This window comes from Aulonocara stuartgranti, assembly GCF_965226115.1.
Source record: "Aulonocara stuartgranti genome assembly, chromosome: 18".
Classification (NCBI taxonomy): domain Eukaryota; kingdom Metazoa; phylum Chordata; class Actinopteri; order Cichliformes; family Cichlidae; genus Aulonocara; species Aulonocara stuartgranti.
The window spans coordinates 13,072,970-13,097,299 of NC_138954.1; the positions used below are offsets into that span (position 1 = coordinate 13,072,970).

At 44.0% G+C, this 24,330-nt stretch overlaps 1 protein-coding gene across 1 annotated transcript in view; it reads left to right on the forward strand.

Moving 5' to 3' along the window:
* Positions 1-23,888, forward strand: part of skila (SKI-like proto-oncogene a) — a 35,719-nt gene extending 11,831 nt beyond the window's left edge. Inside the window, exons 3-8 of the mRNA XM_082512858.1 lie at positions 11,305-11,397; positions 11,903-11,991; positions 13,937-14,079; positions 17,222-17,592; positions 18,247-18,477; positions 19,516-23,888. Coding sequence (XP_082368984.1) covers positions 11,305-11,397; positions 11,903-11,991; positions 13,937-14,079; positions 17,222-17,592; positions 18,247-18,477; positions 19,516-19,758 — 1,170 coding nt within the window. The 3' untranslated portion in view covers positions 19,759-23,888. The remainder of the gene's footprint in view (positions 1-11,304; positions 11,398-11,902; positions 11,992-13,936; positions 14,080-17,221; positions 17,593-18,246; positions 18,478-19,515) is intronic.
* The last annotated feature ends 442 nt before the right edge of the window (positions 23,889-24,330 follow it).

Sequence of the window (24,330 nt, forward strand, 5' to 3'; positions counted from 1 at the left end):
ATCCAATCTGCCTCATTTTCTATTCTGTAAAGCAGCAGAGGAGCGAAGGCTGACTCTGAAATTTCAAACCCCAAAACTCTCAAAGTTTGTGCCATCGGAGCTGGATGACAGAAGCCTCGACACAGGCTTTGAATGTGTTTGCGTGATATCTTTTATTAGAGCGATGAAAGCACAGGCTAGTGTTTGGATGACACAGTGCGGAGTCTGTGATTTAAAGGAAGTCAAAGGGTCATACTCAGTCAGAGAAGCAGCCAGACTCTCACACACAAACCCAACCAGAAACCAGCCACTTCCTCCCCCTCACCACGCCAACCCTATCCTGCAGCGTGAGTCACGGCGCTCCATCCGTGCTGCGGTCTGCTCTCCACTCATCAGCGTCACTGTGGAGCCAGGACAAAGATTTATCACCGCCCTGGTCTCTCACTCAGTCTGTTTGATCTGCACCCAGGTGTGTTCACTTAGAGCTCTGACTCAACCGTAATGAGATTTGCCAATCCCAACTGTGCTTTTCTTGGACTGCTGTCAGACCTTGCATCAGACATTGAATGTGTCTTGTGTGTTAATGAAGGAAGTCTGGCGATCGAGTTCACCTATCATAGGCTCTGGTACATGAAGCTTGGTGCAGACAGGGTGGAAATTAACAGCAGCCTTTGGCCAAATGTCGGGAGGATTTCTATGTGCAGGTTTCATCTTTTCAGTGAACCACATTCAGGAAGAACATTTAAATTTTGCAAAGGTCTTTGGAAGGTTATTTTGAAAGCCAGAGCTTGTGAGGAAAAATGGAGGAAGAGTGACGGGAGCTAATGGATTTGCATTATGGGAGCTGTGTTTGTATGAAGGGGAGAGGGAGAGATGGAGAGGGTGTCGAGCCTGAGGGGCCCAAACAGCAAAGCCAAGCTGCCCATGCAGAGAGGGAGCAGTGGAGGCTTCAAACAAGCTCCTGCATGTAATATGGATGAGACCGGAGCTCCCTGCAGAACAGTCAGAGGACCTAGGGCCAGTTTGGATTTAACTGTCTGCTTTTCCATGTGTCTGTGATAGATTTTACCCTGCGGGTCGTTTTGGCCAGGTGGAGCTTTCTGTTTGTAGCGACTGGGATAGCCTCCTTACTCCATGTCTCTCCACCCCCCTATCCTTCCCTCCTCCTTCCCACCCGCCTTCCTCTGGCCTTGTTGCAGACAACGATGGCCAGCCAAGCACTGACATTTACTGCAGTATTCCATGTTACAACTGAGCAAGAAGTAAACAAACCGCAGATCGATACGTACGCATACGAGGTTTTAGTCAGGGGCGACTCCTGCAGTAAAACCTTTAAACCTCTCATTTAAACACCTACTTCACTGTGAGGCACTTGCCTTTGCTTCCCTCTTAAAAGGGCAAGTGTATTTGTTTCTATTTTTCACCAGACTTTTCTTCAAATGACAATTTGGGATAAATTAATGCAGGATTGTTTCCTATTTAGCTACCGAACGGCTGTTCGAAGCAGTCTTCAGCATGCATTAGGAGGCCTTTCAGTGGGTGCTGTGTAATTCATTGCAAAGAAACAGGGTCGGGCAGTGTCTCCATTTTGTTTTTTTGTCTCTCTCTGTCTCTCTCTCTCTGTAGTGATAGCAGTGCAATGCTGGCTTACTGACAGCCTCTCTCAGCTTTCAGTCTGCTTAGCAACGCTCGTCCTCTCTGCAGCTCTCTCACTCCCCTCTATCTCCAAGCACTCCCGAGTTGTTTCATCCAATATGAATAGTAAGCCAAGTTCCCTTATATAGAAAACCAGGCAGCTGATTTGTGTTTTTTGATGGCAACAGCAGAGTGTGTGCATCTTTGTCCCTAATTGCAGATTTGAACTAGTAACCTACCTCTGCACAGCATCCTATGGTGGCACGTTTCTCTAGAGTTTCTCTTTTGGTTTTTAAAGATGTTAAATCTCTGTCACACACACACACACACACACAGGCCCAAGTAAAGCTCACGTGATGAGTACAGTCATCCACAGAGACGACAAGGGCCCACTGGCCTCATTCTCAGTCGCTGCGTCCTCCTGGGAGAACGAAGTGTGTCTGCTCGAGTCTGCGTGCACATCGGTGCGCGACAGTTTGCTCGCAGAAACGACGTCATCCTCCTACCCTTTGCTGTTTGAAGGAGCCGCTGTTTGATCAGATGTCTGCTCACTCGCGTGCGCATATGTCTGCGGCTCCTGGCTTGGTTGACTCACTTAGGTGAGCCCCCAACAGCTTTCATAATTAACGTACTGGGGTGGGGGTGGGTGTGGGCCCTGGAGAGGAAACGTGTCGCACTGAGCTGCTGTGCTAGTGATGGTGAGCTCACGTGCGTTCAGTTTGCCCTCTGTGTTTGAGTCGGGTGAAGATTAGAAAAATAAAAAAATCACACCCTCATTTCCAGGATGAATGTTACTAGACACGTTCACTACAGGCCTATAATGCATCACGTTAATCTAATGACTTACCTTGAGTAGATGGGAGTCAGAACCATCACACTCGCATAATATTGCTCTGAACGTGACATGAACCTGGTTGGAGTTTTGTTTTTAATGTTTTTCTGTCTCTCTGCAGCAGGGAGAGCAACTAAATTACATTTCAGATATCATAGATCTTCCTCTGAATGCTACAGCCAGTCTCTCTTTTACAAGGCTGAATCATATTTCCTTTCTAAAACAGCTGTGTGATTATGGCTAAAATTGTATTATTTAGCAACACACACTGTCTGTTCATCACTATTAATCACTGCAGTGCAGGCTGATGATTTCAAGTGACATAATGCAGTTGTACTTCTTGCCACTGATGCAATGTCTGTGGATAACAACCACACAATGCCTTTGAATGTGTTTCATCATTTCTTCTGGGGATGCTAAGATTATATATGGCATACCGTGCCAGATTTCAAAGGGATTTCTTATATGTACTGCACCTTTTTCAAAGGTGAGAATTTGAAACCCAGCAAACATTTTTGTAGGTGTTTGACCTACGAGCCGTTTCCTTTTTTTTTTTTTTTTTTTTCCATATATATACTGTTAAAAGTACTAGATGCTCAATAAACATGACTAAATGTTCAATTTATGAACTTTGTGCATGTAATCCCTGTGAGCCAAATGCTCAGCCTTTAAACTTTAAACTGCTTTAAATGCTCAACTGCTCAAACCTTCTGTTTGCTGGGAGCAGTCAATCAGAAGAAAGCTGGTTTAAAGCTAGCGAAAAAGGAGCTAAAAAAATAGACACTTGAACTGATGTGTTTTACCAACACGCAGTATAAGACTGACTCATTCAAAGCTACTCTAGTGGAGTCCAAGAATAAGACTAGAGCTGAAAATGAGCAAAATAGAGCTGTCCTTTTTGCCCAAAACGTTGAGATATCACTTGTAAAAGGAAAGGTAGATATCTACAGGTTTATCTGTTTCTCAGGGTATTTTTTGATTATGGATTGGTCGATTAAACTATTTCAGGTCGTTTGGGGCTATACAATTACAGAAAAATCCAGTTTTCTGTCAGCTATCACCCTCCCATTTTGACCCAGGAAAACTGGTTTTATCCACAGAGTCAGTGGCAAATTAATCATTTTCACCAGAAGTATATTTTTCACCCTCTACAATAATATATACAGTGTCATAGGGGCTGTATGTATGTGAGGTGTGGGGGTGGGGATTACCTTAGTCTGTGCAGCCTACATAGTGTATTCCAGTCAGACAATTTGTCCATTCATGAGGTAACATCATTACAACCCTCCACATACACTGCTTTGAACACACACTGGAAGCTGCCGCCTGGGAGTTGACGGCGAAACATGAGAAACGGAGAAAGGGGGGGAGGGAGATGAATAGAAAAATTGATCGAGAGAGCTTCAAGAGGCGCCTTTTTGAGAAAAATTGTAACTTTTTTTTTTTTTTTTTTTTTTATGTGAAGAATCCCAGAGAAATAGTGTTGCCGCTCTCCAAATTAAACCCCCGTCTGCCGTAAAGCTACAGTCGGTGGACAGTAGATTGTGCGTTTATTAGTGGGGAGAGATGGCTTTTATAACTCGCTTCATTTTCTGCCATAGACTGCCCATTAACCGTTTCTCCACTGGGTCCCATTTGTTCTCGCAATCAAGGCTGCAGTGTGTGGATTGTAAAATGGCTGACTGGAACTGTAGCTGTTAGAGGAAGGAGTTCAGCATGTTGTCAGGGAGAGGAAAAGCTGTGTGTGTGTGTGTGTGTGTGTGTGTGTGTGTGTGTGTGTGTGTTTGACGTGCATGTGATGACTGTCTAGACAGAGTGCCTTTGTGGCGCAAAAATGTACTCAAGGCCCGAAGCCAAACACAAGTTGGGAATGAACCTGTGTGTGTGTGTGTGTGTCTGTCGAGCATGACTGGTCTGGCTTATCAGTGTGCTTGTCTGGCTTTAGTCTTACTCTTTGTGTTTGGAAAGGGGGAGGAACAGGTGTGTGCGTGTCTGGGGGAAGGCACAGACAGACAAGCAGTCACATGCTGTCGTTCTTTCTCCTCATTTGTCTCGGCTGCCCCCCTTTTTTTATTTCCTGTTTCCTTCTGTCACCTGTTTGTCTCAGCGTCCACCTGTCAGACCTGTCCTCATGCGTGCCCTGCTCTGTTTTCTTTCCCGCTTATCTGCCGTTGCAGTGCCAAAGTGAATGAAAAATTTAGTTGAGCAATCTCCCGAGTATCTCAAGTTAAAATGTAACTGATATTTGTCAGGAACCAAACAGCCAGACCTCGAAGTGATCTCATTTCACTATGGTGAGTTAATCACAGAGCCTCTACTAAAAGTGTATTCCTTTAATTGCCCCACTTTGCTGCCCGGTTCCCCTGTGGGCTGTTATTGATTTGGCTGCTGAAACAAAGTGTGGCTCCCAGTCCGTGGATAAATGGCTTACTGGATTAAGACCTCCATATAAAACCCTCCAGCGTCTGTGTCTATGTATGGGGGCCAGGTGGGACCACCAGAGCACCCAGTAAAACCCAAATCAAACCCAGAAGACCAGCGTACAGTTGTCTGATCTTAATTGCAGGCAAAAGGATAAGCGGCTAAACCACAGCGGAGGTCGACGGATATAAAAAATTGTGATTTGAGTGGGAGCTGCACAGAGAAAGTGGTGTTGCTGCAACCACAGATTATTTCTATATTTTCCCAAATGCACAGTATGTTGTTTGATCTATTAAAAACTATGGATGCACAGTTATCAGCCAGAACCCCGTGGCCGATGGTTATCTCTCGTACAGCTGAACGATTTTAATATATGTCAGTTATTTGTTGTAAAGAACACATCTTTGTTTCCTTGGAACACAACAGGGAAATGAAGTGAATAAAAACACTCGACACTACTTTAAACATTGTGCATACCTACTTAAAGGATCAAAAACAGTGGAAAAGTCTGAGCCGTTTGGTGATTTTTGAGTTTACAGAGATAAATAAATGTGCCTTGTTTTTGCAGTTCAGCCAGGAAGTGTATATAAAACAATGTATCTCTTGCTCGATCTTTGACACAGTTGACGACTACAGCAGTACAGGATGTGGTCTAGAAACAGACAGGGTGTGACTGTCTCTCCGAGTGTGTCTGCGTACGTGTGTGTTCCTAGTCCTCTCTGACTGCCTAAAGAAACACGCACACACACAATTTTCACTTCCTCCTCTGAGAGGAAAAAGAATAAGCTGCATCATTTTGTCGTCGTCCTCCTCCTGCTGCTGCTATCCGTTCAGCATCTCCATTCCTCTCCTGAATGCCAGGCACATGAATGATTGGAGGATGGGGACGCACTTACGTTCATGTCCCCTGAAATGGGTTGTGGTGTTCGTTGGGGTTTTCTTTCAGTTTTCATACCCAGCAACTGATGTCACGGTTTCAGCAGATGTGAAGAGAGTGGTTCCCAGCTGTGCGTGTGTGTGAGGGCACAGAAGGGTTTTTAAAAACACGCAAACACACTGCTGCTGTGGGATGAAAGGTCAGATCAAGGCTTGCCCACTCTTTATTATGGCCTAGATAAGATCAGGCGTGTCAAGACTTGCTGTTGTGTTTGTATGAGCTTTTTATATCCTGGGCAGGCTTTTAAAGTTTTAACACATCTGTAGTGTTTTCTCTGAACAAAGAGCAAAATATTTATAATGAAGGCAAAGAAGGGATTCAGTAATAAAATTGCAGCTAATGTTTATTTGCAATACAAGTAATTGTTCTTTCCTAGAAAATGGTGAGAAATATTACTCAAAATGATGTAATGCATCTTTTTTGTTTTTAAAGCTTTTCAGTAATACAGAAAGGGACAGTTTACTTTAACCTCCTAGGACCTGGCGTCCACATATGTGGACATCACATTTATTATTATTGTATTTAGACCAAAATACTCAATTTTGCTCTACAAGGGCCTGATATCCACTTACGAGGACATTATACTGCTACTGTTCTATCGAAATTTTAAATAAATATCCTCATATGTGGCTCTCATTTTTCTTAGAAACAAAAATTAGGTAAAACCAAAAAAATCAGGTAATTCTTTGTCTTTACATTCATCAGGTCACAAAATATCAAAGAGAAATTAAAAATGCATGCCGTGGAAGAGTTCAGGTCTTAGGAGGTTAAAGGTGAAACGTTACGCTTTTCTTATTTTCTTCTCTGTATATGCTGTTACAATGCTGGATACCCATATTAAACATGGTCAGACTTTGAAATAATGAGGTCAGCGTATGTGCACATAATCCCTACGAGCCTAAAGCTCAGGCTTCAGACTGCTCTAAACACTCGGTTTCAGGTAGGATTTTCTACTTTTGGCTCTGTATATTGTCAAACAGTGGGTATATTTTATTCTGTTGTCGTCACGCATTCACATGGCTTTTGCTGTGAGCACACAAGCCCAAATAAACCTTCTGTTTGCGATGAGCAGCCAGTCAGGAGGAGTTAATACAGCTTATTTCAGTGAGAGGCTCGTGATAAGATAAACAGAGATTATTTTGATCTGCGAGTTTTGCAGACCTACTCCAGTAGAGTTTACGGAGCTGGAAATGAGCTGTAACTTCTTTTTACATAAGTTCCTGAAATGGTTTTCTGTCAGCTTATCGTGCAAGTTTGAGCTGAAGTAACCTGTGACTTTCCTGAGATTTGTTAACTAACAGAGACCGCAAGTGCCAGTTTGCTCCATCTTATGTGTATGTGTTTGTTAGAGGGGTAAGCCTGGTGTGTGTTTTATTATGCATGTATGGGGACCGGATGTGTATTTATAGCAAAGAGTAACTGCACGTGTGTGTTTATGTGCACTGAGACAGCAGTCATTTAGTGGGTCCACGTGACAGGAGTGGAGTGGCGCTTGACCTCGGGCTTGTTTGCTGTGTGTGTGTGTGTGTGTGTGTGTCAGTCTGCGTTGGTTCATATGTGGTTCATATAAATTACACCAAGAGTAGGAAAAAGAGACTCTGCTTGTTGTCTTGTCAGGATGAGCTGAAGGAGACTCACTTAAATGAAGTGCAGTCTTCAGGTATGAAGAAATTCACTGTCAACTTTTGTAGGTTGACAGCCTTCACCCCAGTCAGGCAGCAGCTCGTTGGCAACGTGGCGAGGTATGCAATCTACTTCATCTTGGTTCTAGCAAAAATGAACAAAAACCTCAACCAGCTGCAAAAATGCGCAGTTAGAGCATCTTTTCTTTTTTCCCTGCTCACAGGAGAATGCCATGCTCCCATTGAAATGCTCCTTTGCTGTGTGGGCTATCGCTTAAATACATTTGCTCTGCCAGACTGTGCATGCTAATGTACAGTCATGGGTGCCTGCGTAGTAAAGTGCCGCTTGTTACTGTTTGATTTACTGGCACTTTACAAAGACACACAGACACACATTAGAAAAACCACTTTCTACTCCATTAAAGCGTCTGCTGCAGAAATGTCACGTATGCTGAAAAAATGGGTCACTGTGAGTTCACATGGCTGCGGCTACATCCAGCTACACAGTGGTGGGACAAGCCAGCGTGAAGCTGCAGCAGCAGGCAGACTGCTGGTGATTAGGATCAACAGAGCAGAGTTCAGCCGAGTGAGTGTGTGGAATGCTAATCCACATTGTCATAAGGCGAGCTTCAGCCTGACAAAGGGTTGGAGACATAAGGGGGTTAGTTGTGTGTTTGTGTGTTGCAGAGGCACCCCAGATAAGAGAGGTACTTCGTTATTGCAGATTAGGACCCAGTAGCAGTTTGGTGTGTTTTTAATAAAGCAAGGTGGGGGTGGGAAGGTGAGGAAAATGGTAGTAGTGCCGAAATGTGCAAACGTTTGCACTGGCACATATTCATTAAGGAAGAGAGAGTGCAGAGCAGCAGGAATAATGAGCAGGGGTGTGTGTGTGCGTGCGTGTGTGCGTGAGTGGGTGGTGGGCGTTAAGCCGTCAGCTGTCAGGTATGCAGGAGTCACTGGGAGCGACAGGCAGCCATTAGTGTAGCGCACACACGTGCATGTTTGTTTGGTCTGTGTGTGGGTACAGAACATACAGAAGTAATGGCCCACCTGCAGCCTTGTTCTTTTACTGTGTTTTCTGGGTGTTTCTCACATTTATACTAAAACCCAGACCCTGGGAGTTTCCTTTTGAAGGGTGACTATGCCTGTAACCACCATTAGTCACACAGACTGTATATCAGTGATTGCCAAAGTGTGGCCTGCGGCCTCTCTGTGGGCACTAAAAGTACTGCAGGTAGACCTAGCGATTTGTATTAAATTCTTAAATCATTTTTGAATTCACACCTTCTAAACTTTTGTGACTCGATCAAATGAAAGATTGAATCAAATTATAATCCTTTTGGTGTAATTCTTATGAGCTTTTATAGGATAACATTTATTGGGATACTTTTTCGACTGCGGTTTAATAAGTAGTTTAAAATTAGAAAACAAAGCAAAACTAATGAAGCAAAGCCATGGGTTTAAATTTTATTATTTATTTATTTATTTCCTGGTGATTTTCCTTTGGTGGAATTTCCAGACTTCTTTAGTTGGCGTCAGATATGAGGGGAAAACCCTGGACCTTAATCTGTTCTTTGTCCTTAACCATAAAACCTACAGTCTTGACCCTCAAACAGCCCCAAAATGAGCGTTGGCCAAAATGTCCTTGTTTACCAGTAATGTCCTCGCTCTCAAGGTCTAATTGGTCCTTGCAAATACAGACACACACACATGCACACACAGACAAAGGAGGGTGCAGACCTAGCCTTTAATGAGCTGTCAGTCGTCTTAGCAGCCAAACATCTGTCGTTGTAGAGATCAAGCAGATGAAAGACCTCTGTATGACCTGACGTTACTATCAGTTTGGCCCACGCGCTCCCTCTGTATGTGTTTGACACACACACACACACACACACACACACACACACACACACACACACCATTCTTTACATTGGACAGACCCAGCTCACCGCCACACCACTGCAGTGGTTACATCGTGGTTTCTGTCAGTCCTCCTTCTCTCTGTCTCTTCCCTGTCACCCCTCTCTCTTTCTGAGCTGTTCACTCTGTCCCTTCCCCCTCCTCCACTCAGTGCTGCAGTGCTGGAAGGGGAAACGGGAAAAAACCAAAAACACACTAACCATAAACATTCACAAATGATCGAGGTCCCGTCTGTATACACACAGACTAACAACCACACCTGGCTCACACATACGGCTCCAGCCTTTTAACCTTTGCATGAACATGCTCATTCATGCATGGCCTTGTAAATAAGGGACTATCCCCCCTACATACAGTTCAGAAAAACTCTCATGCAAATCACTACTACTAGTTTTGTTTTTTTGTTTTCTTTTGCTGATGAATATAGAAGTTGTGATTTGAGGTGGAGGTACAGAGCATAAAGTCACAGGTCACATTCACTTGCCGTGAATTAATTGCTGTTAAAAATAGATGTTGGTATCGACTGTTATGTGCAAGTAAGATGGCATTTAGAGGTATCCGTGTGTCACATCAATTCTTCGAGGGCCACATGAATTCTTTTAAGAAAGACGCTGTGGCTTCTCTAGGTAGCGAAACAGAAGGTGAATAGATAAATAAAAATGATCATGTGTGCTTCGTGGAATATGTAACACGTGAATAATTGTGTTTTTTGTAAATAATACATGCTTAAGCTGCTGAATGAGGCTGCTGCTGGACCGGTATAAATGATAAGCGGCTAATACGTGGCTGTCACAGTTATTTGCTGGCATTGTTCTGAGGCTGTTTAGCGCTGGTAATGACACAAGCTCTTAGCCGGTACAGCACAGAGGAAAATCCTTTAGTCCAGCTGATGAAAAGCTGCCTGTTTATTATTCACTGAGAGCTTGTGTGTCTGCGTTTTGTGGATAAACGTTTTATAGCGGGCTTTAAACGGGTACTAAGTCAATTATTGATGCTTTCACACTTTTCTCTTCCCCTTCTTCTTTCGTCTCCTTCCTCTTCTTACCATCTCTCTTCTCTCTGCATCTCCCTTCTCAATCTGCTGTGTGTCGGTCGCTGTGGGCTCCCTAACGGCTCGCATTGCGATGCTGTGCATTGTTGTTCCTCTGCTGTCTCTGTTACCTGTCAGTTAGGTAGACCATGTTTGTGAAATGCACGGAGCATGTGTGTCAGGCCTGCCTGTCACAGATAAGCATCAGCTACATCAGCTTGTGGCCTCTCGCCGAGCGTGGCCTGGATATAAAAAAAAAAACCTCAACCCAAAACGAAACGGTGAGATAGACAAAACTAGAGGCAGCAGGCAGTTCTTACTCAACATCCTCTGAGGGTATGACGCTGACACAGGAAACACAAACGTACATTTTCCTGTACAGCGCGTGTTTTGATTCCAGCTGCGTTGCATGTATGCCGATGTCTGACACGCTCAGAAGCGTGTAGCAACAGGCCGCGTCGACTCACAGCTAGGCTTTTTTTCCTGTTTTAGTCATAGGCCTTCCACTATGGGCTCATTCGGCTGCGACACCAGGTTTATCCATTTCCTCGCTGCCTTCGTTTTCCTCACAGCTGCGTTATGGCCAGCTCAGGCTAGTTCACTTACTTCTGCACACATTTGTATCCATCCTTTACATCTTGAGTGTCATTTGTCTCCATTTCCTATCGTTTAAGTGCCGTTTGTCTCCATCTTTCCCCCTCTGCGTCTGCGTGCCTGGTGTAATTTCTCTCCTCTCTGCATGCTTCCTCGCATTCTCACACCTCCTGACGGAAATGCTCATTTTGAGTCGTTCAGACTATTCCAACAAATGTATTCGGTGCAGCACTACATCTGTGTCTTCCTCTCGCTCTCTGCTGTATTTAACCTTGGGGTGTCTTTGCTCGTCTATTTAACCACCATCTCTCTTTCTCTCTCCTTCTGTTTTCAGAAGGTGGTGGAGGAGGAGAGCCAGGTGAGGAAACCCTCGTTAGATATCTGCTCCACCGGCGACAAGTTGGCTGATGCTGACCCAGCGAGAAAGGTCAGTTATCATTTCCCTCCCTGTGACACCTTCCCCCATTCCTTTCCTCCCCCTTCCTCCACGCTCAGGTACCCCCCCCCCCCCCCCACTGATAGACACACCCCCTGCTCACTCATTCATAGCGGCATGCTTCTCCTCTGTTGTACCAAGCTGCTCTGCTCCTCGCCCCCTCCCCCGCTAACGTGCCCAGTGTCTCAACTGATGCCTGATGGATGATCCCCCTTTCACATGTATGCATGCATATTAACTATATTATGGCTCCAAGAGCGCCACATGCAGCACATTTCTTTCTCCTTCCGCTGTCTTTCTCCACGTATTTGTGTGTGTGTGTGTGTGTGTGTGTGTGTGCACGTTCATGCATCTGATTGCTTTTGTAATAATTTATCTAATGCGCTGTGAAGGCTGTTCACCAATCAATATATGAGGATGGAAGATGTGCAGTTTTGTTTTTGTTTGTTTTTTTTGTTTTGTGCCACATTTATCTATTTGTTTGCGTTTCCAACAGGGAAAAGCATCTCCACCGACTCTTGTGTTCAACCGGCTTTTCTCAGAAATTAAGGAGGAGCCAGGACACCCCACCCTGGTCCATCCCAGGTACTACACCTTATTAACCCTAAGTCAGTTATTCCAGTAAAAGCTTTGAGGCTTGTAACTATCATATTTCTGATCTCCACTGCACCAAAGAGATCAAATTTCTCCAACAAAGATATAAAGCGGAGTCGAAAAGCAGAGAGCGTGTGGTATTCTGGTTTAATAAATGATGATTATCACAATATTTTCCTGTTAATAAACAGCATTAATTAACCATCTCAAACTTAGTGCCACTTTTATTTGGTGGTTTTAGAGATGTAGCAAGATGAAGAAGATTCTTCCCTTGATTATTTGTTTCATCTTTGAACATTTAATAGCCTACAGCAGGCTGCCTTTAAAACTGTGTGCTGCATAAATAAACATATTCTGTGTGTTTTCATATAAAAAAAAAGAAAAGCAGGAAATCAACATGTGTGAAGAGTTTTCTGGTTATTAGAAAATTTTTGGACTTTGTTCAAAAATCTGAAATGTCTGAAATTATGAATATTAACTTGCATAATCAATGAATGAAGCAGTTGTTGCCCCTCACATTGTTTTATTTTTCCAGTGTAGAGAACTCTATTAAATCTTGCTGAAGGAGACGAGTGGTATTCACTTTAAAGATGGTTTTAGTTGGTTGTGCTAGACAAAATTAAAAGCTGCAGTTATTTAAGGACTTATCGATACCTGAATCTGTGCCAGATGGCCTGGTGTTATCTGTAAAAACACGGAGAAGAGATAAGACTCTCCTTGCCAGATATTATAGGTGTATGTTTTTAAGTTTTGTGTTGGCTTCAGTTTCTTCCTCTTCTTTTAATTTCTTGTGACTGCACTCCCTCGTCTCCTCCTCTCCCTCACTCGCTCCTTCCTCATTTCGTTTCCAAGCCCTCTGCATCTCCCACCGTCTCTCCATCCCCAGGGGACACCAGCTCTTGTTTAGATGTGGCTCACAGTAATCTGACCCAGATTAAAGCCATAGCTACATGTGACTGCCTGTGACTTACTGACTGCGTGGAGGCCTGCAGACTCCAGGCCAGACAAATTGGAGGGATTATAGCTCTGGTCACCTGTCAGCATCACACGATTGCTACACGTACAAACCAGTCAAGACCAGTTTGCAGTGTGTCTTTTGCATCCCAGAGTTGGTAATAATGCAGCGCCCTAACAGTTGGATGTCGTGCCAGACATCCGCAGCACTTAAAGTCGAATCTGGATCGCCGCAAACATCCATTAGTGCTACACTTGTCACATACAAGCCAGGCTTACATTATTCAGTTGCTTCTGAGCCGTTTCATGTAGAGGAGTGGTTTTCATTCAGGCGAGCAGACAGACCAAGCGTTGTGTGTCTGCTCTGGAAGAAAACGAAGCACAGAGTCCCACTGAGCTGCCATTCTTACCCTAGTTCACTGTTCCAGCCTCAGCCCTGTCTGGAGGGGGCTGCTGATGGGGGAGGGGTTCAAAGCTCCTCTCTTCTCCTCCTTTCTTTTTCTCCCTCTCTTTAACTTCCCTTCACACCATCATGAAACAGTGTTGGTTTAGTGGCCTGGGAGTATCTCACAGCACAATCTCTCTTTCTCCCAGTTGCATCCACTACTTGAACATTTGTGATATGCAAAAGATGTGTTTAGGCTGAGATCCTGTAAACATGTGGCAGAGATTTTTTTTTTTTTCCTGCAGCCTTCCCAGCGTCCATTTACTTTGGGCTAGAGCAAACGCCACATTAGTTAAAGTAGCTGCCAAGTCAATAATTTGTTGGTACGATCATCGCTTCAAACACAAGATTATGTAAAAGGTGGCGCTAGTTCCTGTATGCCTAGAATAAAAGGGCAAAGAACAGATGCTTAATTCAGTCCTTACATATTTAGAAACCAGACAAATGTTGGTGTTGATGAAGAAAATTGTGAATTGATTCAAAATTAGATGATGTTTATTTGAGTGCTTAAATGCCTTCTCTTTTTGTTTCTTCCAGTTACTACATGTACACATATGATAAGATGGTGGCTCCCAATGTGTCACTGCGAAGGGAGGCAGAGATGAGCCCCGAGATGCTGAGCGCACTGCTCAAACACCACTACAGTCGCAGAGTGCTGGGCCACGACGAGCCGCCAATGGGTCAGTAATAATACACCCAGCAGAGCTGAATTATTAACCAGCAAAGACGCGTGTAAAACTTTTTAATGGCTCAACATACATGCTATAACCACTTAAACACACAATCTGGTCTTCAAATTAGGATTAGAAATAAATCAGTGACCATGTTATTGTTGCCTTCTGCCTGAGGGATTTGATGTTGGATAAGCAGAGCAGGAACATGTTTGTTGTCGTGTAAACGAGAAGAAAAATCTGATCAGAGATGATGTGACTTCCTCCGACACAAAGCTGCCAAGATAATCTGACTTCATCATGCTTTTTGGAAACCATACAAATCAGCCAAATAGAACAACAAATAAGATCATACCCTGTCTTACTTGACCTTCTTGTGAAATTAAAAGCAACAGCTGACGCTCTGTAATTATGTTCAAGTGAAAAGCTGAAAATGGCAGAGCCGATAATGGGCCAAAAGGCAGGAAATTGCTTCCAGTTTATCCATTTAATAACAGGCCTTAGATCTCCAGCAGTTAATAAGAGCTGCACATCTGCAGAGACACTGAGTCTAGCTGCAGAACCCAGCGTGAGTGGGCAGGTAGAGGAAGAGTTTCTGTACACAGATTGTCTTTCTTTAATTAACGGTGTCAGACATGAAGATGGAAAGTTACTTGGAGTTTGACTAATTAAAAAGCATAAAACTGACTGGAGACACACACACATTCAGACTGTTTTAACAGTGCATATTTTTTGGCTATAACAAGACAAAAAAAACATTTACATGGAGTGTGATCTCTGACAAAGTTGTTCCACTATTTTCTAGCTGAAAATTGTCAAACTAGAGCTCGTATAAACGCTTTCCACAAACACTCAGTACGAACGATATTTGGTTATTCCAGTAGTTTTCAAACATTTTTGTGTCATCAAAATTGCCCTAAAACTGAGCCATATTCACAGCTGTGCAGTGTCATGTGACAAATTGGCAGTTCAGCTTTTATTTAGAGATGCATCTGTGGTATCTCAGGGGACACCTCGGTGTTGGCGGGGTGGAAACGGCCATGACCTCCTCGTGTGTGTTTTCATGTGTATGCGTTCATGTTTTTCCTGCATTAATGAGATGTGTGTGTACTGTATATTTTTATATAATCTACGTCTATACAGAGAGAGAGAGAGAGAGAGAGGATGAATCACAGGAATGCTCTCTGTATGCCATTATTTCACCACGTCTGACTGCCAAGCTGTCGCCCTCCCTCTCTTTCATTCCTCTCAGGCATTTTCCTCTTTTCTTCTCCGACCAGTCCGTCTCTCCTCCCTCTTTCTCTTCCCATCAGCTGTCGCCACATCCTCCTCTCTGAGCGGGTTCTCCGTTTGCTCCTGCACTTCCTTCTTCTGCCTCTTTCATCTCAAGCCTTCTACCCCTTCATCATTTTCTTTTTTTAAACATTTTCTCCCCTCATTTAATGCCTTCCTCCCCCTGTTATATCTGTGCCGTTCACTCTTCCTTTTGTGGTTGTCTCTCTCTCTCCTCTGTTTATTTCCTTTTGATCTACCACCCAATGACTCACGCCTGTTATTTGTGCACTTCAGAGCATGGATCTGGGTGTGTGTGCAGGCACACACATGCACTAGCCAGTTTGAGTCAGTAAATGATTGTCCTCTCCGGGTCCAACATGCTGTGTACAGAGCATCCCGTTTCCTGTCACGCACATGCTGCATGATCATTACCCTCTGTTCTCCTGATGTCTTTGTCACCATTCACCATTTCGCCTTCTTCATCATTATCTTCTTCTTGTTCCCCACCTGCTTCTTCATCATCATTTTTGTCTGTCTGCGAGCTTATGGTTCAAATACACTGCCATACCTAACCTACATTTGTGCACTTGTGTTTTTGTGTGTCACTGTGCCAGTTGGATCTTGTATCTTGTATTTTGTGAGTGAAGCTAAGCCCAGCAGAGCAGCACACTAGGGCACTTTCCGCAAGTGTTGTTGGGCAAAGAAAACAACTCTATCTGTAGTCTGTGCCTTTGTGTTAAGTCTCCTCGTGGCTTATGGGATCGTAAGATTACTGCAGAGAGGCTGCTTTTTTAAAAATTCCACCTTAAAAACACTGTTTTGTTTTGCGAGAACTCCACAAATGAACAACCTTGACCTCAGTGGATAAATGAAGTGCAAACGAATTTGGAAGTACAGCAAGTCTTTGTTTCTATCACCAAGCCTGAGGGAGATTCAAAAAAATGAATTTCTAACTCCACAGAATCAAAAATGTAAGAGAATCGTTAAGCACCGGTGCTGTGGAAATTCTGAAACTCACATATCACATTTGAAAACACATTAAGCATCACTGTTGAGCTTTATAGCTTCTTGGTGCTTTTTGTTTTTTAATTCATTTTGATGACTTTACACTTGATAGCATATTTTCCTCCAAGTTCTATTTCTTATTAGTCTACATAGTGGCTAAAGAGACATTGGGCACTAAACATCCAGAGATGCCCAACACCTGATTCTTTTTTTTCTACATCTCTCCAGCTCTCACATACATATCAATTTTAGTCATTATGAAACAAGTTATATTTCAAATTACATTGTCACGTCACAGTTGTCTCACAGGAAGCTGTCAGAGAGGTGCTTAAATAATTCTAACCTTTTTATTAGCCAGTCATCCACATTAAAACCAGGTCAGCTGGAACTGAACTAGAGATGAAACTAGTCTTCTCCTTCTCATTTAAGCGATTGGAATCAAATTAAATTACGATACTGCCAGAGATTACCACCCTACCCACTGTTTCCCATGATGCTCCTCCTCCCAGGCCGCAGCGAGGGAACAAGCCAGGGTTTGAACAGTGGAGGAGCCCACGCAGAGCAGCGCGGCTCCCACACATGGCCCTTTATTCCTCTCTATTCTGCGTGCGTCTGAGGGCAAACACACAGAAAATTTGTGGGCGAGTGTTTGGTTCGTCAGCTGTTGCCGAGCCATACTTGTGCGCTGTGTGAGTGCACTGGTGCTGAGGAAGAATTGCAGGCGTTTATGAGGTTGTGCGAGGGTGTTACTAAGCGCGGGTGGCAGTGTGCATTAGCACGGCTCGCACTTCCTGTCTTTCACCCACCATTCTTCTTCTTCTTTTTCTTTTTAACTTCTTTCTTCATCTTCTTCATCTCCCTCCTTCCTCAGATCTTCACGCGTCGCCTGCTGTCGCTGCTGGTGCCGGGGAGGCCAAATCCCAATGTGCTGCTGCTGACTCGGCCACTGAGAGGGAATGCCAAACCCAGGCAGTTTCCATGGAGATGAGCAGCCCAGGCTACAAGAAAGCCACCCACATCACCGCCCACACCCCTCTTCCCCGTCCTCCTCCTGCGTCGCTGTTGTCATCGGTAACGGATGTAGCAGCTAAGGACGTGAGCTCTGCCACGAGCGGCGTTGTGGCGACGGTGGGGGGGCTGGAGGACGACAAGGACAGGATTGTTGTGGAGATCATGCAGATGTACAGCAGGCAGCAGGAGAAGCTCAACTCCACCCTGCACAAGCAGCTGCAGCTGGAAATGGTGAGTCGGTGGTCGGAAAGATAAACGAGGCCGAGATCAACGAGCCGATAACTGTTTCCGCCCATTAGAAGTGTCCTTGATGTGGAGGTGATCTTCACCTTCCACTAACCCCCTCTATTACTTCCTCCCATCACGTGGAACGTGTCAGTATCAGATTGTTCCACCAGTTTTTAACACAAGTCAGCAGAACAGTTCATATAAATCAGTGTTTCACTCGTTTAGCGTATTATTAAAGCCCTGGGTTTAATTTCAGTTTGGATGCATGGAAACTGAGTTGAACTAGATTATGGTGACATTCGCATCTACAGTTGAATTATGTTCTCCACTAATGGGATTTGGGGAAAATTGCATTTGTAATCTAAAATGAGATGCCACCATTAAAGAGTATTGGTGACAAAATGTCTGATGAAATAAAATGTAAGCAAACTGAAGCAAACAGCCTCCTTGTGGAGCTTCTGTAATGTGGCGGTAGAGCAGGTAGTAGTCGGAAGGTTGCTGGGTGCTCTAGCCTGCATGTTAAAGTATCCTTGCAAGATCCTGGACCCCCAAATTTCATCAGAGTGTGAATATTAGATAGAAAGACTATATATGCGAATCGGTCTATTTACCATTTGCAGGAGTCACTGAAATGTGACTTTTTCTTTGTGCCCCCAGGAGCTGGAGACTTTGCGTGGAGGCGAAGCAGCGAGGCTACGGGAGCTGAGCGCCGAGCAGCATGAGCTGCGCAGCGAGCTGGAGGCGGTGCACAGCGAGCAGGCACGGCAGCTCGGCCAGGCCCGCCAGGAGCAGCTGGAGCTGGAAACCCGTCTGGAGCAGCTCCGACAGCAGGCCTGCGCCTGCGAGCCAGGGGCGCAGCGCCAGCAAGAGGCCCACTACACAGCACAGGTACGGGCTTACAGGGGAACACATGCATGCACAGACTTTTGCATCAGAGTGAATCTCCGTGACATAAAGTGTGTTCACCGGCTTGCATCACTTAACATATGGCGTTTTTATCTTAAAGACATTAAGATTGAAAAGCTCCAGTGGGACTGAAACAAAGCACACTTTAACACAGCACTCTGCATATTAATATTAAAGTTGAGCTCGCTAAGCATTTACAATTAGTTCTCTTTTCATTTTCATCAGCATGTATGTACAAACATTTATCTTTGGATCTGTAGTCACTAGAGTCATGATTAAATCAGGTTTTTAGGTAAAATTATTTGGAGCTGCACTTATTAAACGTAGCAGTCAAATAGAAAGAATTTACTGTGATGCTGTGTGAGTCTGTGCGGAGCACATACTCAGACGTCTGTTTGGGTTTCAGTAGACCTAATCTTAATCTCTGTTACATCGGCCTGAGCTCTTCCACCTCCTGCCTTTGGCATCAAGCTGTCCCTTTGTTAAGAGAACGGGTGTGCACATTTCTGTGTGGCTCTGAGAGTTCAACATGGGGTTTTTGTTTTTTTGTTTTTTTAAAGGTTTGGTGCACATTTCTTTGTTTACTGCTAAAAGGGGAAAAATACAATAAATGGTTACTCTGACTGATGGTTTAAGAGCTCTCAAAACACAACAGTAGTTATTCTGTCTGCACCACTTTGCAGTGTGTGTTGTAAAAGCCTCTGAGCCAACTATGTGTCTAAATGCAGGGTCTCTGTTGGTTTGTTTTTGATGGTTAACACCTGCCTGATTATGAGGATTTTACTGTTTTTTTTGGCCTGTTGCCGGAACAAGCCACAGCAATTTGATGATGTCATGTTGGGCTTTAGTTAATTATTTGTTGGGAACATTTCTTTAAATATTTACGACCAAAGTAGTTTGCAGAGGAATGAACAGTTGCGGGCCTGCTAAGAAAAATCTGAAATGAAGACTGTTGACAGATTACTATTAGATGTGGAAATGTGTGAGAGTAATGTGGCTCGTCTCTGTGTCTCCTTTCAGTTGTCCGACCTGCGTCAGAGGCTGGAGCGGGCGGAGGCTGACCGGCAGGAGCTGCAGGAGGAGCTGCGCATGGAGCGGGAGGCGCGCGAGAAGCTGGAGCGCACGATTGCCCAACTGAAGCAGCAGATGGCCCAGTCTGGCACGATGGGAGGCAGCCCCTCTCCTCCTCCTACTCCCTCCACCGGACCCCCTAACGCCCACTCCCCACCCTGCTCAGAGGCCCCAGCGGCTGGCCAAAAGTAACTGCCGCCCCTCCGGGCGCCTCCCCTCCCCCCCTCATTCCTTTCCTCATCACCCGCCAAGTGTACAGACACAAAAAGATCAGCCCAAAGCTGAAAGGAGCATCACGTCTCCTCAGGCTGATTTGAAGTTGTGCATTACGCTCCCCTTTTGCTTAGTGTAGGACTGACTTTTGTTTTTGTAATTCAATGATCATTTAAAAAAGGAAAAAAAAATTATTTTTTTTTAAATTTTCACTTCCCTCTCTTTAAACAGTATTTAAAGGTTTTTGGGCATGTATGTTGGGTTTAATTTATAGTTTTTACTGAACAAATAGCTGCTTCACAGACTGAAGACTGGTCCACTGAAGACCAACTCAATCCTTCACTATAACCCACCCCAACCCTCCCTGTTCTCCAATCCATATTCTACGACCCTCCCTTCCTGCTTACTGGTTTCTGGAGCTAATAATGACTTTGACTTTAAGATTTCGGATACAGATTCGCTCCTCCTTGAGGACGTCACATCACGCTACTACCTGGCACAGCAGCCAGCACTCCCGAACACATGGCGCCGCCTGACCCGTGCCCCTACTCTGTCTTTCTGTACGTAAAGCCCAAGTACCAGCGACCGCAGGAAACTGCACGGACATTTTATTACATTGTGTAACATGCGAAAACATCAAGTCTTTATGGGGGACAAAGACCTTTACTGTACAAAAAAAGAAAAAAGAAAAAAAATGGACTTAATGAAAATATGCCAATAGTGATGCTGAACTTGAAATGAGTGTTTTTGGGTGTGATCTCTACAAGGTAGCTAGCTAGGGAGTAGTGTTTCCTGCACTACAGCTGCTCCTAGCGACAGACTGGTTTTCTCCTCTGCTGGGCCACCTGGGCTCTCCTGATGTAGAGCAAACAGTCTGCTAGATGAACCGCCAGTTGCCCCGCATCTCCTCTGAAGAGCGCACACCTTCCATTGTCCTCTGCTCGGAAACTCCTTAACACTGTGTATTTTTATGTTTTTATTTTTTCACCTCTAGCCTGTCTATCTTCAAGATAGAAAGGAAACACTGCTGTTTCAGGCTCGGCTTGAAGAAGTGTTGTGCACTCCTTGTGCGCGCCCCCCCCCCCCCTTCAGATCCCTCTGGGAAAGGAATGCGTCTGGACATGGGGGCCGAGCCGAGCCGAAAGAAGAAAGGCAGAGCCCTCACGCGTGGTAGCTGTGCCGTGTTACTATACTTCATGCGACATCCTTACGTGCCTGCACACACTCGATCGCGTCGGTGCAGTGCAGGCATTCATGCAGAACAATGGCCCCAGAGTTCCCAGCAGATGATCAAAGTTGTAGTCTGCCCCTCTGCTTTCAGGCTTCTTTATTGTTAGCAGACCGTTGTATCCCCACCCTGCTCGCATGTGAGAAGTGGGTCGCAGGTGAAGGCAGTTAGTCCAGGGTGGTTTGGGTCCTGCTTTCCGTTATTCTGCCTGACTGAACAAACAGGACCGGGCAGGCAGGGAGAGGAAGAGCGGGAAGAATTGAGGGCCCAGAAGACTAGCGCACTCTCCCCCCACCTCACCCCTTGCGGCAGGCTGGGTGGCCCGTTTGCCGGCGGTACCGAAGGAGGCTTTTTTTCTTTCTTTTTCTTTTTTTTTTTTTTGTGCCGTCAGAATCGGGGGCAGCTGCCGTTGTCTGAGGCCCTCTGCCCACCCCCGAGCCAGACTGTACAGGATCTCCCAGCCAGCGCCTCCCTCTCTGCCCCCTCTCCCACAGTCACTCGCTCACACAGCCCGTGCATCCACCTCCTGTGTGAGATCAGCTGGGGGTGTGCAGCGTTTTTTTGTTTTTGCTTTTTTTGTTTTGTTTTTTTTGTCAGAGCCCAGGAGAGCTTACAGACGTCCAGCCAGAGGAAGAGAAAACTTTTGTGTCAGTTGCCAGGCAAAGGAGCTTTTTATTGCCACTAAGAAGATCCCGGTTAAGCGAGCGAGCTTGTGCGTGTGTGTGTGTGTAAATAATCGTGTGTGTGGGGGGGTGTGGGAGGTGGTTTGCCTCGGTTAAACTCTGAGCTTTTTTTTTTCTTTTTTTTCTTAATGCATCTGCCATTAATGCAAATTGATAGACATTCCACTGTGCTCCATCCTGTTTTCTCACACAGCTTCCCTTTACGATGACAGAGCTGAAGAAGCGGGCAGTTGTGGTTTGTTGACAGTCAGAAAAGCAGGTGCAGGTGCACAAACCAGTAAAAATCAACCCCCATGCCACAAATGTACACTCTACTGTTGTTCCATTTAAACCTTTATTGAAATTATGAAAGAAAATATTTAACGTATTAACTAAAAGATTTATATTCACTTTGTAAATACAGTAGTCATTAATATATTAACTGTTCTTATAAATAAATAATCTTAAAAGGTTATAATATTTGGATCAGAACCGAGGCTTCAGTCAGCCCCAGTGTTTGTTTATTTTTCTTTTTTGCTTTCTTCATGAAAACTGATGTGAGAACTTGACTTTGTGTGGATGTGGGGGAGTGGAACACGTGGTTTACTGAGATGCAATGCAGGACAACAGCAAAAAATAGGAAAATATTACTTTGTTACACACTCCCTTCCCTTCTTTATGAACTGATGGAAATACTTTTTTGTGGATTTCATCATAATGGACTGTTTACTGTGTAATGTAAGCTGTTTTCCTCCCTTCTGTCTCCTCTGAGCAAAATTGAAAATGCTTTGTGGATAAAATGAAAACTTTTCTTTTCTTTTCTTTGCATGGTTTACTGCCCCTTTACTTTTTGTATCTGTGGGCCACTATCGGTCTGTTTAATGTACAAAAAAAGAGAAAAAGATTTCCCTGCACATGACACACAGATTGAGTTGGCGCATGAATATTGAACGTGTGCAAGTTTTATATCGCGAGTGGATCAGAGGCTAGCTGAATATAAAGTCAGAGTCAGATCATGAAGAGTATAACCTGTAGCCTAATTTGTTTGGAATGTGTGTCTGTGGGCGGGCCTCCAATGTCTGACTGAAGCACAGCAGCTTTGCTCATGTAGCTCTGGACGTGCGATTGTGTCCTGATTTAAGATCATATATTATCCTCGTCATTTCTCACTTAGAATATAATCAGTATTAGTTTTTATTCACTTAATTACCTCTTCAGCTGAAAAATATATCAATACATATATAAAAATAAATATATATATATATATATATATATATATTAAAAATTCAACACACGAGCAGATATCTAAGGGAGGTCTGTACTTTCTGAGTAGTTTGCATTTTATACACATGGGGGCGCTGTTTAACTTTTTTAAACCACATCACAATGATTAAAAAAAGGACTAAAGAATAATGGGGCGTGCTGGGCCTTTTTGCATTTTGCTGTGTTATGAGAACTTGGATCTAGTTTGTACAGTTTTTACAGGTGTGAACTTTGCCCAACTGACTTAAAAAAAAAAAAAAAAGGAAAAAAAAAGTGGAGGTAGCTGTGTTTTATTTACCACATGAACAGATTTGAATGCAAGATTTGCATAACCATTCGCCTATGTGACGAGAACTTGTAAATGGCTACAAGTTGACCTTTGAAGTGTTTGAAGGTGGTTTGATTTGTAGTTGGGTGTGTGATTTCTTTGTTTTCTCTTTTCTTTTCTTCAGGCTGTAATTAGCCTTTTAAGTAGAGCTGATCACACTGATGGCCGGTCACTAAAAAGAATACCCTGATTTCGTTGATACACATCCTGTTATAGATGGAAAAAAGACAACTCCCCCCCCCCCCCCCCCCCTTGATGCTGTTCTGAAACATGAAACAGTGTCTGTGTATGACCATTGCATACTATGTTGCCAATACTACAGTGTGATGAGACTTTTGTTCTTGCATGAATTGAGACACTGTTCTCCTACCTCATGTTGTGATATATATATTAAAAAAAAGATGTTTTTTTAAGCAGAAGACACTGCATCTCTGTTTATCATCATAGATATTTACTAGAAAGATTACATACCTGTAAATGCTTTTAGCTAATACCTCAGTTGTATCTAGTGTTTGTTTTTTTGGTTTTTTTCTGTTTTTGCCCTTTCCTGATTTCAGATCTTGTAAATAAAACCCTGTATAGACAATGAACTTGGATCAAATTCAAGTAAAGTTCTGTAGTGTCAAAATCCGTCATGTCTTTTTTCTAGACCGCCTTTAAGTATAGAGCTCACCAACATTTATGGTCCTGTACATCCTTACACATAACAGTCCGGTGCTGATAATCAGATCCACTTGATTAACTGATCAGCAGTAACTCTGAGCTCTTCTGTAAAAGCAGGTCAGTGTGTTAACTCAGTGCCAAGGAAAAAAGAGGGTTATAAGGCCAGACAAGTCCATCATTCATATGTGGACATCTCAGCAAATTCACCCCAAGGTCAGATTGTGCAAATCACCCAAGAGCTATATGTCAGGCTCTACAGGCCTCAGTTCACATGTTAAAGTTCATGACAGTATATTTAGAAAAGGACTGAACTGGGGAAAGCCTCTTCTCTGTAAAAAGAACATGGCAGCATGGCTTCATCTGAACAAATTTCATTTGGGCAGATGAGAGCAAAGTGGAGATGTTTG